This window comes from Myotis lucifugus, unplaced genomic scaffold (genome assembly GCF_000147115.1).
Source record: "Myotis lucifugus unplaced genomic scaffold, Myoluc2.0 scaffold_2065, whole genome shotgun sequence".
Lineage (NCBI taxonomy): Eukaryota > Metazoa > Chordata > Mammalia > Chiroptera > Vespertilionidae > Myotis > Myotis lucifugus.
This window is the reverse complement of record NW_005873113.1, coordinates 10,771-21,219: the sequence shown is the minus strand read 5'-3', so window position 1 is coordinate 21,219 and position 10,449 is coordinate 10,771. Positions and strand designations below refer to the sequence as shown.

Below are 10,449 nucleotides of genomic sequence, written 5' to 3'. Positions count from 1 at the left end.
CACGCGGCTGGGGCCAGTCACCGATCCTCCCCGGGTCTCAGCTTCACCCTAGGCGCCGACCACCCGGGGCGGAGCCGAAGGCGGGGAGCGGCGCACCACGGCCGCGGGTGGGCCCTGGCCCCGGGAGGGTGGCCCACGCCGGCGGCTCTCTCCGCAGCCCGTGGAGCACCGCGCCGCGGCCGCCCGCCCTCTCCAGGCCGGACACAGGAGACCCACACTGACCATTTCGCCGCGGTGCGCAGGCACTTCCGGTCCGGTCTTCAGCCCGGGTGCCGCCGCCCGGCGGTTCCTACGTCTAGCGCCCCCTGGCGCGCTTACAGAGCCCGACTCCGCGTCGGCTCAGGCCCCAGCGGGCCCAGAAAGCCACGGTTTCCGGCCAGAGGAGCCGCCACGCCACGCCCCCAGCTCTGCGGATCCATTGAGAAGAAAACTACATCTCCCAGAATCCCAGGGGATGCCCGCTGCGCCTGCGCGACCGAACTCACGCCCATCAGGACTCATTCGCCGAGGCAGGCGGAAGGGAGGTTCCGGAACTGCGACAGGCCTGTCATCCCGGCGACGGAAGTGGAGTGCGCGGGGCGACCGAAGCGACTGCGGTACTGCACCCGCTGGGGCTGGAGGCGCAGGCCCCGCAGGCCCCGCAGGCCCCGCTTCCCCCTCCCCCTCCCCCTCCTCCTGAACCGAGCGTGAAGGGGTCAGACCGCGGCGCCGGCGACGGATCCCGCAGCTCGGGCACCAGGGGCGCCCCGCCCCAGCCCCTTGGCGTGGCTGCCTCCTCTCCCCGCCAGTGCGGAGGCCCGCGCCTTGCAGAGGTGGAGTTCCTTTCCTTTTTAAAAGCGAACTCCCAACTGTGCCTGTGGAAAGAGAAATCAGAAACTTCAGTTTTTGTCCAAAACCCAAAAGAGCCTCGGGCGAGGACTGGGTTTGGCTGAGCCGGTTGCTTCTCAGGGTGGGGGCTCCCAGGGCCCCGCGACCCCTTGTCGCTCTGGCCTGGGCTGGGCTGGAAGGACCGGCAGGGGTGCCGGGGAGAAGGGTGCGGAGGTGCCCGTTGGTGGCTCCACCAGCGAGTCCAAACAACCATCTCAGGCCCCAACCTCATTAAGCAACGAGTGCTGCATCCACCCGAGGGAGGGCGGCCGAAACCACAGGCTCCAGGCCCGGCTCTCCACCGAGGCCACAGGATGGCGCCGTGCCCTCCCATCCAGAGGGGCTGCCTGAGCAGGAAGCTCTGTGAACGTGTAGCCAGCCCACCTCGATGCTGCATCCGGGCTTCTATGACTTGGTCATAAAGAGCACCCCCTGGAACCTAGGCGCTGACCATGACATCTCCTTGGCCCCATGGCACCAGTGCCCGCCCACCTGATAGGGGCGCTGGTCTGGGGAGAGCCCAAACCGGGCGCACGACAGCCCAACAGCCCTGGAGCCTCCGCCCACCGACTGGGAAACAGCAAGGTCCATCCTGCTCCCCTGGGCCACTTCCTGTCCACCTGCCTGCCACCCACTGGGGGACACGGCCAGGGGTGATGCTCCAAATGGTCACAGACCATGCGCCTCGGCTGCAGGCTGTTTCTGGACTCCTCCCACCTTCCCTTGCCCACAGGGAGCAGCCTTTGTAGAACAGGCAGAGCGCTGAGGCCCCCAGCCTCTGACAGAGCAGCCACAGGAGCTTGATATAAAACAGCTTTAATGAGATCAGAGGCGGCAGCAGACACCACGAGAACGGGCGCTGCGGGCTGGGCGCAGTAACAAGCAGGACAAACTACAAATCCTTTAACGTCCAAATATCCTGAGTAGAGAGAATTGTGTTTATTCAACCACATAAAATGCATATATAGGAAACCTCTATTTAGGAGCTGGTGGCCTGCACTCAGCATCGCAGATAAAAATATACGACTTTCAACACATCTAAATACCTTCACATTTTAAAAATCAGAATTCTCTACACAAGTTTTAGGCTGACAGAATTCAAGTTCTGAGTTCTCATATATAGCTTTAACTTGTATTAAACACATGTTTATTTACAACGTGGATAGAGAATAGGGGCTATTAAGGCCATTTTCTCATTGTGAAATACTGCAAAATATGTACATAAGTACAACCTAATATAGGCAAAGGTCCTAAAAGTCATTTTGTTGGTTTAACGTAATTGAGTGTCGGTATGGGAGTGAAGACAGCCTGTCGTTAGCACCGATCCACACCACCGGCATGTGCGCCATCTCCCCGGCAGCTTGTGCTGCAGGGCTGCGGCGAGACGGGCCCTGCACCAGGACCGGCGTGCACCTGGCCCAGGCCAACCTGAAGGGCACAGTGCCATCCTCTCGATTCCATCTCCAAATTCATCACCAGGTCCAGAGTCACCAACCATTTACAGAGAGAGTTGAGCCACAGTCAGCCACGCCGAGGGTGGAAGGGCAGCTCTCGGACCCCAGGCCTCACCTCCGATGCCGGCTGTGTCCGGGGTGGTCCCGCTCGTAGCGGTGGCCTGTTCGCTCATAAGACCTCGAACGCTCCCGTCGCTGATCTCTATAGTAATGACTTTTCTTCTTGTACTTTCCAGAATTATCTGCCCGCTCCCGTGAGCGGCTTCGCGAGCGGGAAGAGCTCCGGCTCCGGGACTTGTGTGGCTTCTGGGTGGGGTACTTGCAGTCCTTGGACTTGCGATAGCTCCTCACCTTGGAGCCTTTGTAGGGAGCGCCTCGGTGCGCTTGTCTCGGGGGTGAGTCACTCCGGCTCCGCGAACGGCTTTGGGACTTGGACCCCCCAGTAGTCGAGCCGCTGTCGCTTTTCCTGTGAAGAACAGCAGCACCAAGCGATGACCAAGTACCCCAAACACCTCACCTCCGCACCCTGGGAAAAACGCCCACCCGCCAGATGCAGGCCCCTCAGGCACACACCTCCTCTTAGGAGAAGCGGATCGCGATGGGGACCTCGAGTAGCTCTGCTCCCGGCTCCCGCTCCGACTCTGACTGCCTCGCCCCTTCGGCAACCTGAGAACGGGGAGCAGCAGTTAGAGACCTGCGCTCCGCCAACCCCCACAGCCACGGGGCACTCAGGCACTCACCCGTTCACCGGGCTGTCCGCCTTGGCTTTCTTCACGCCCTCTGGTTTCCTCTTGGTGGTCTTCACCGAGAGCGGGGAAGCCTTGTTCCCTTTACCTTCTTTGGGAGATTCCGCTAGAACCAAGTACAAGAAGTTAAGACCTGACATCCAGAAAACCACGGTTACAAAACAGGTGAGCAGAGCAATGTAACGCCACCTCTACGGAACTCATGGAGACACATGCTAACGGTAACTTCCTGCTCCCAGCCTGGGACTCGGGACCTGAACATGCACCAGAGAGATGCAGAAGGGCGGCCTGCCTGGCTCAGCTTCCCACAGGGACTGGGAAAGGTGTCATGCTAACTCTAGGGCCTGACACAGTGTAGGGCCCCCGATCTCTACAACTGGGTCGGCTGGGTGAACAAAAGCGTTTGGAAAGCCCGTCCACAGCCCTTGCAATGACGAGAAACCGAGGAGAGCCAATCCCTTGAGGAGTCCTGTCTCATCTCCAAGGTCACCAGGTGCCTGTGGCAGACCCGGTGCCTGCGGGGCTCAGACCCGTCTGCAGGAAGGAGGGTCGCCCTGGAGGAAGCAGACTCACCGGGCTTCGGGGCAGGCGAGAACCCTGAGGTGCTGTCCAGGGCAGGGGTGCTGCCGGGCAGCAGGCCTCTGGCTTGGGCCTTTGCCTCGTCCATGGCGTGCTTCCTCTTTTCCACCTCACTTTCCAGGTGTGTCAGGTCAACCTGGAAGAGCCAAGATCCATCCGTTCAGAAACAGGTGCTTCTAGTCACACACAAACATGTGTTACAAGAAAAAAACACACAGAACCACCTTCTTCCGAGTGTAAAGCTGCAGGATCTTTAAGCAGATTTCTTGAATTTCTTCTTCAGTTGCTCCAAACAAAAGAAACCAATGGGGACGATTGGGCAGAGGAATCTGAAAACAAATGCTACCGGTTATGCTTGTCCTCACACCAACAAGGTGCTCAGTGCAGTCAAAGCCACCCTGCTGGTCACGAGGCGGCTTCTCATCGCACCCACGAGCACAACCTGAACCCGATACCTCAGTGTTCTGGAGGCTGGAGACAGGGCCTGGGGGCAGCACTGACCTCCAGTGTCCGGGCTGCAAGGTAAATGCAGGCACAGGCGATGCTCTCGGGCTGGAACCTCACAAACACGTCTGTGCGAAGGCTGTCATTCATGTAATTCCTGAAACCAAGTGTAGGAAGAATTGCAACACCCCGGCAACCCAGGACACCCATCGGCCTTATCTAGGGAGGCCACTGCTCCTCTAAGGAGCCTACTGCTAGGACTGGAGATACAGTCCTGTGACTCTTGAGTTCAGGGAAAAACGTTCTAACTGCTTTTTCTGAACACAGGACAGTTAGATGGGGAAATTGTTGGCAAAAAAATGTTTAAGCTGGCTGAATGTCAATCGGTGTTGCTATGAAAGAGAACCAACTTTAACTTTACTTTTCCCTCTCAACTTTGGCCTGCTCTCATGCAAAGCACAATGCCTCAGGAAGAAAACAGGGGTGAGAAAGTACTTGGTTAAAGAAATCTAAGCGCTCAGAATCCGTAGTGCAGAGAAACATGCAAACTCAATGGACTGCCGAGCAGGAGCCACCAGGCTTTTCTGAGACAAGCCGTCCTCTTGCGTTCCTCTTCCTTCAAGAGGTGTCCACAGCCTGGCCCTCCTTCTTCCGAAAGGGAGTCCGCTCGGAGAGGGAGCCTCGCCCTGGGAGCAGGGGAACAGCGTGCGAGGAGGGCTCAGTGCCCGAGGGCAGTCCTCTTCTCAGGCTTATCCAAGAACCATTTCCAAACTGTCCCATTTCAACAAGGAGTCTTAAAATGAATATTCATAAAATCAGACAAGAGCATCAAAATACTACAATTTCACCATAATCAGTACATTTAAAAACTTTATCATAGAAAACAGAGAAATACAAAAATAACTTGCATTTTTAAAAGGTAACATTTTAAAATTGGCTACATTTAACATTTTCTTTTGTATGTATTTTCTAAGATTTAACAGAGCAAAATCTGACCTCATATGAAACTTTATAATATTGCACACACAAGGATTAATTCCATGAGAAAACAGTTGAACAGTCACACAGTCACGGCTCCCAACATACCCCAAGATGACAAGCCTGAGTCGAGCTGCACCCAAGGCGAGCCAAATCCCGCTGTGATTTGACTGATGTTCCCCCAGCCCCACCCCCACCCGGTATCGCTGCTCCCAAGCCCTGGAGAAGGTGACAGACAAATCCACTCCCAGGTCTGCACGTGCCGACTGGCGGCACCAGGAGGTGACCGAGAACAAGTGTGAGGGCACCAAGACCCGGAACCAGAGCATTGCAAATGAACAGTTCAAACATTTTATACACATAACCATCGAGAAGTTTTCTGGTCTTAATAAAACATTTTCAATACTCAAACAGTGATGATAATATTAATCTATTAACTTTTTTAAGTCCTAAAAACAAAACAAATTCCTCAAACATATACTTAAGCTGATTGCTACATTTGAAATGTTACAATATAAAGTGCCCGTGGGGTCACCTAAAGATGCATTACCTTTACGCAGCTGCTGAAAAGGGCAGCCCTAGAACCTGCAGAAATGATGCCATAACCCCATACCCAAGTCCCAGGTCCCATCAGCCAATTCTTACAGCTTTCCATAGATTCTTCTCAAAGACAGGTATTGCATCTTTAGTGCACAGGTAGGTACAGCAGTTTTAAAGGGACAAAATTCAAGTCAAGACAGTTATCAAGTCTAATCAATACAATTACCAAAGCACGACAGAGGGTTAACAAGAAGCGCAACCATCAGAACCACAGCAGCGTCGGCCAGCACTAGACTATCGTGAGCATACCGCCATCTAGGCCAGCCTTCGGCGAGCCTGCCCGGGGTGGCTGAGGACGGCCGCTGTCCCTGCACCGAAGCGCTTGGACAGCAGAGGAGAGGTCTTAGTCACTTACCCTCAGAGGCTCCCCTTTGATTGAAAGAGTACAGAAAAGAAAAGTCAAAACAGGTTCTCTTGGACACAGCACAGCACCAGACAATTCAGGCAGCAAAATATGACCCCTATAGACTTAACTCCCTGGGAAAAACTCACAAAACTCCCGGCACTACCCTGTGACTTCAGGCTTCATTTCTAACATATGCATTGAAACCAGTCCCCAGAATTGAACACAAACTTCACACCCCTTCGCCCATAGGATCCTTTAGTTGGGACAGCCGGGAGCAATTTCACAGGAGATTCAGGACTAAGGCTATGCCCGAGCCCGTGGGGAAGGTCCCGGGTGCCGTCTACAGCCCCACGGAAGCCTACCGACTGCTCTCAGGGGCCCCCTTACCGTCACACCAGTGCCTGACACTGGGGAGGCTGTTGGATTTACATGGCAGGAACACTGGGCACTCGGACAACTCCAGCCCCAGCCACGCCACGGGACCGACTACCCACTGCCCAAGCGCCTTAAATCCACATACTCCTGCCTGCCCCGCTGGTCACATAAAACAAGGAAAATCAACTCACCATGAGGTCTGGACCAGGTGTTGGTTACGCTCACACTCTAACACCTGAAGGTACATAACGATTATCTGGAAGATACGGGTCAGGCAGTTATTACCAAGAACCTTGGAATCCAGATCTCAGATCTTGAGGGCGCCCAGCAGCAATAAGTCTCATGCTAGATCCCAGGGGGGCTCCTGGTCACGCCCGTGGACAGCTCAGCTGGAGGGCTTTTTGCTGACATCTCCCCGCCTTTGCACCAGGCAGCAAGAAAGCACAAGGCCCAACCTGCACCCACAGGGAAGGCCTTGTTTTTCACACGTTTTCACCGTGACATCAGCCTGCCCTCAAGAGCTCTGTACCCCATCACCAACTTACACAAAACACGGTGTGAAAATACTTCCAACAAATGAAGAAAAGCTCTGAAATCTATGGTAATTGACTGAGATTTTGAATTAATGCTGGAAAGTCAAATAAAAAAGAGAGTATGAGGAAGCCCACCAATAAAAAGGGGATGAAAAAGATGCAAATAGCAGTATTTTTTAAAACAAGCTTTGGGTCCTAGCTGGTTTGGCTCAGTGGATAGAGCATCGGCCTGCAGAATGAAGGTCCCGGGTTCAATTCATGTCAGGGGCACATGCCCGGGTTGCAGGCTCGATCCCCAGTAGGGGGCGTGCAGGAGGCAGCTGATCAATGATTCTCATCATTGATGTTTCTATCTCTCTCCCCTCTCCCTTAATCTCTGAAAGCAATAAAACTATATTTTTAAAAAAGGTTAACTTTAAAAAATAATAATAATAAAATAAAACAAGCTTTGGGCCCTGGCTGGGTAGCTCAGTTGGTTAGAGCATTGTCCCAATACCCAAAGGCAGGGGTTTCAGGGCACACACAAGCAGCAACCAATAATGCGTAAGTAAGTGGAGCAACAGATCCATTCTCTCACTCCCCCTTCTCCTCTAAAATCAATGTCAAAATAAACAACAACAAAACAGCTTTGTGTTTGAGTGGAACAAAGAAGGAGCCAGAATATCCTACAGTAGCCTCGCTCCTCAGCTAACACTCCCCGAAAAACGGCTGTTATAAGAGGAGATGAGCCCTAACTGGTTTGGCTCAGTGGATAGAGCGTCGGCCTGCGGACTGAAGGGTCCCGGGTTCGATTCTGGTCAAGTGCATGTACCTTGGTTGCAGGCACATCCCCAGTGGGGGGTGTGCAGGAGGCAGCTGATCGATGTTTCTCTCTGATCGATGTGTCTAACTCTCTATCCCTCTCCCTTCCTCTCTGTAAAAGATCAATATATTAAAAAAAAAAAGAGGAGATGAAGCCATTACTAAAGCAACGTTAGAAAATTAGCTGTTGAGACCTGGCCAGGTGGCTCAGTGGTGGGAGGTTGTCCTCGGTAGCAAAAGGCGGCAGGTTCCTGATCACCAGCTGAGGCACATACGGGAGGCAAGCAGTCAATATTTCTCTCTCTCTCTCACTAAAATCATTTTTTTTAAGCAAAAACGTATCAAGTGAGGACTAAAAAAAATTGTTGAAAAAGAAAAAGGTAGACGGACAGGTGCCATTTTTACAACTTCATCACTATTTCTGAAAGACCAAACATAAAAGGCCACTCCCAAAGCTCTTAGAAACACCTACTAAGATGAGCAGGTAACACGAGAGGCCAACGGTAAGGCTCTCTCAGATGATGGACAGAACGGAAAGCCCAGCAGGGACACATTCACTCGTCCTCGGAGTTTCAGTCTCGGAGGGAAAGGAGCAGTGACCCCGGCGGCCCCGGGGCCCAGACCCACCTTATGCGGGTGCTTCACGTGGACGCAGAAACCCAGCTCCTTGAGAACTCGTCTCTCCGCCTTTATGATCTGGTTCTTCAAGTTAACGTACTCTTGATCCAGCAGGAGCGGCGCAGGTTTCCTACGAAGACACAGCACAGCAGAGAGTGCGTCAAACAAAACGACCGCTTTCAAATCCTTTGGCTACCCCCCCACAGTGAGAATCTACTGTGAACACCCAGAACAGACACGGCAAGTTCACGTCCTTCAACCACAGGTCTTCCTACAGCTCCAGCGCTAACCTCCTCAGCAGCCTCCCGTCCCCACAGCGCGGCCAGGGGCTCAGACCTCCCCGCACCGGGACCCATGCTCTCTGGCTGCAGGGACAGGGGCCTGTGTTGAGGATGAATGAGCCACAGGAAGCACAACCTTTATTACTTTTGCTTCTTAAATACATTTTATCGATTTCAGAGAGAGGAAGGGAGAGACAGAGAGCGACAGAAACATCAGTGGTGACGACTGGCTGCCTCCTGCACGCTCCCTACTGGGGTGGAGCCCACAACCCAGGCAAGTGCCCAGATGGGGATGGAGCTGTGACCTCCTGATCCACAGGCCCAGGCTCAACCTTTAGAAGCTGGGCTGGTTCCCTAAGGACTTCCATCAGCTTCAGGAAACCAGGAAATGCCCTCCGCACCGTGGTCCCTAAACACATTCCGCAGCCTGTTGGGGACCCCAGGGCACAGGCCCCCTTCTGGCCACGCGTCTAAAACCCTTCTGGCCACGCGTCTAAAAACCTCACACCCTGGCCCTAGCCAGCTTGGCGGAGTGGATAGAGCATCGGCCTGCCGTCAAGGGCACGGACCTCAGCTGCATCCCTGGCCCAGGGCGTGCAGGAGGCAACCATCGATGTGTCTCTCTCACATCGCTCGCTCTCTCCCTCTCTCTAAAAACCAAAGGGAACTACCCTTCGGTGAGGATCCACAGCAAACACCCCACACCCTGGACTCTGCTTCAGGAACGTGTCCCTTAGACCGCGAGGAGGCGGCGGGCAGGCAGGGCAGGTGCGACTCACTTCTTCTCCCGCAGCTGCCGGAGGCGGTGGAAGACGTTCATGACATCCCGGATCCGCCGCGGAGCCTCCTCGATCTTGGAGGCCAGGTGCACGCAGGCCATCGACACGTGCTGAATGGCAACAGCAGGTGTTTGCGCCAGAGCCCGGCCTCCAGCAGCTCCGGGGCGAGGACAGCCCAGAGCGGGCGCCCCAGGAAGAGGCCCCGGGGGCGGGGCGAGGGGCTTCCCGACCCCCCAGGGCGGCGCTGCCCCGTTCCCAGGAGCCACCCGGCAGGAACCCACCCTGGTCCCCCCACACGGTTCAGGGGAACCCGGGCGGAACCCCTACCTCCATGGAATGCTTCACACAAGGACTTTGGTGTAGGAAGGAAGCGCTGGAACAGCACCTGCCCCCGTTCGCCATGGCCACCTGGAAAACACAAGAGGGTGCCGCCGCTGAAAACGCGCCACGATCCGAGATCCGCAGGGCCCGGGGGCGGGGCGGAGCAGAAAAAACACACGTTCAACACGTCCACGGGCCTGCGCGTCGGGCTGCCTTCGCCTCCCCTCAGCGCCTGCGACGAGCCGGTGGCGGTGGCGATGGCGCTGGGCCCCGGCCCCGGGGCGGGCGACAGGGACCAGGGTCCGGGGGTCGGGCACGGGCCCGGCCCCTCCGCCAACAAAGGGCCCGGCCGCCTCCCCGCGCCGGCGCGGCGGTTACCTCGGGCCAGGCTCGCGGCGGGCGCCTCACCTGCGGCAGGCGGAGCAGGATGCCGGCCGCCTGGATGAGCTCGCAGCCCACGACGCGGAGGTCGGTCTCCGTGCCGGTGTCGAGCCCACTCGACATGGATGGCGTGAAGCGGAGCTTGTCGTCGGGCAGGAGACAATTCTCCAAGGTGATGAGCACCCCGGAGTACAGCCGGTCCCCGATCAGCACGCCCTGCGACCCGGGGCCTGGGCCCCCCGAGCCCGGGGTCCCGGCCGCCGCTGCTGCAGGGGCCGCTGGACCCTGAGCCCCGGCCACGGCCGTCGCAGCCGCTGCCGCCGCCGCCATTTTGTGCCGCCGACTC

General features: G+C 56.0%; 2 protein-coding genes across 9 annotated transcripts in view; both read right to left on the bottom strand.

The window, feature by feature from the left end:
* The window catches only part of LOC102422368 (aurora kinase A-interacting protein), a 3,024-nt gene extending 1,566 nt beyond the window's left edge, over positions 1–1,458 (bottom strand). The window contains exons 1-3 of the mRNA XM_023748913.1: positions 1,319–1,458; positions 804–854; positions 223–258 (exon numbers count right to left, since the gene is read on the bottom strand). Coding sequence (XP_023604681.1) covers positions 223–258; positions 804–854; positions 1,319–1,458 — 227 coding nt within the window. The remainder of the gene's footprint in view (positions 1–222; positions 259–803; positions 855–1,318) is intronic.
* A 209-nt stretch (positions 1,459–1,667) lies between these two features.
* Positions 1,668–10,449, bottom strand: CCNL2 (cyclin L2). 8 transcript variants are annotated; one of them, XM_023748909.1, is made up of 12 exons: positions 10,131–10,449; positions 9,729–9,809; positions 9,402–9,511; positions 8,351–8,471; positions 6,581–6,645; positions 6,024–6,037; positions 4,148–4,247; positions 3,871–3,975; positions 3,641–3,782; positions 3,062–3,173; positions 2,895–2,987; positions 1,668–2,787 (listed from the first exon to the last, which is right to left on the bottom strand). In XM_023748909.1, the coding sequence occupies exons 7-12, from the start codon at positions 4,238–4,240 to the stop codon at positions 2,433–2,435; spliced, it is 900 nt and encodes a 299-aa protein (XP_023604677.1). In that variant the 5' UTR covers positions 4,241–4,247; positions 6,024–6,037; positions 6,581–6,645; positions 8,351–8,471; positions 9,402–9,511; positions 9,729–9,809; positions 10,131–10,449; the 3' UTR covers positions 1,668–2,432. The 8 variants fall into 8 exon arrangements, 7 of the variants coding, with proteins under 7 accessions (XP_023604677.1, XP_006108375.1, XP_023604676.1 ...); XM_006108313.2 differs by lacking the exon at positions 6,024–6,037 and having other exon boundaries at positions 10,131–10,443; XR_002827636.1 differs by lacking the exon at positions 1,668–2,787 and having other exon boundaries at positions 2,894–2,987; positions 10,131–10,443.

Coding starts and splice junctions, on each gene's coding strand:
- CCNL2 (XM_006108313.2), bottom strand. CDS start 10,433: ATGGCGGCGGCGGCAGCGGCTGCGACGGCCGTGGCCGGGGCTCAGGGT. Junction 9,512..9,728: donor GTGTGAAGCATTCCATGGAG/GTAGGGGTTCCG, acceptor GTTGCCATTCAG/CACGTGTCGATGGCCTGCGT. Junction 2,788..2,894: donor TCCGCTTCTCCTAAGAGGAG/GTGTGTGCCTGA, acceptor TGTTCTTCACAG/GAAAAGCGACAGCGGCTCGA.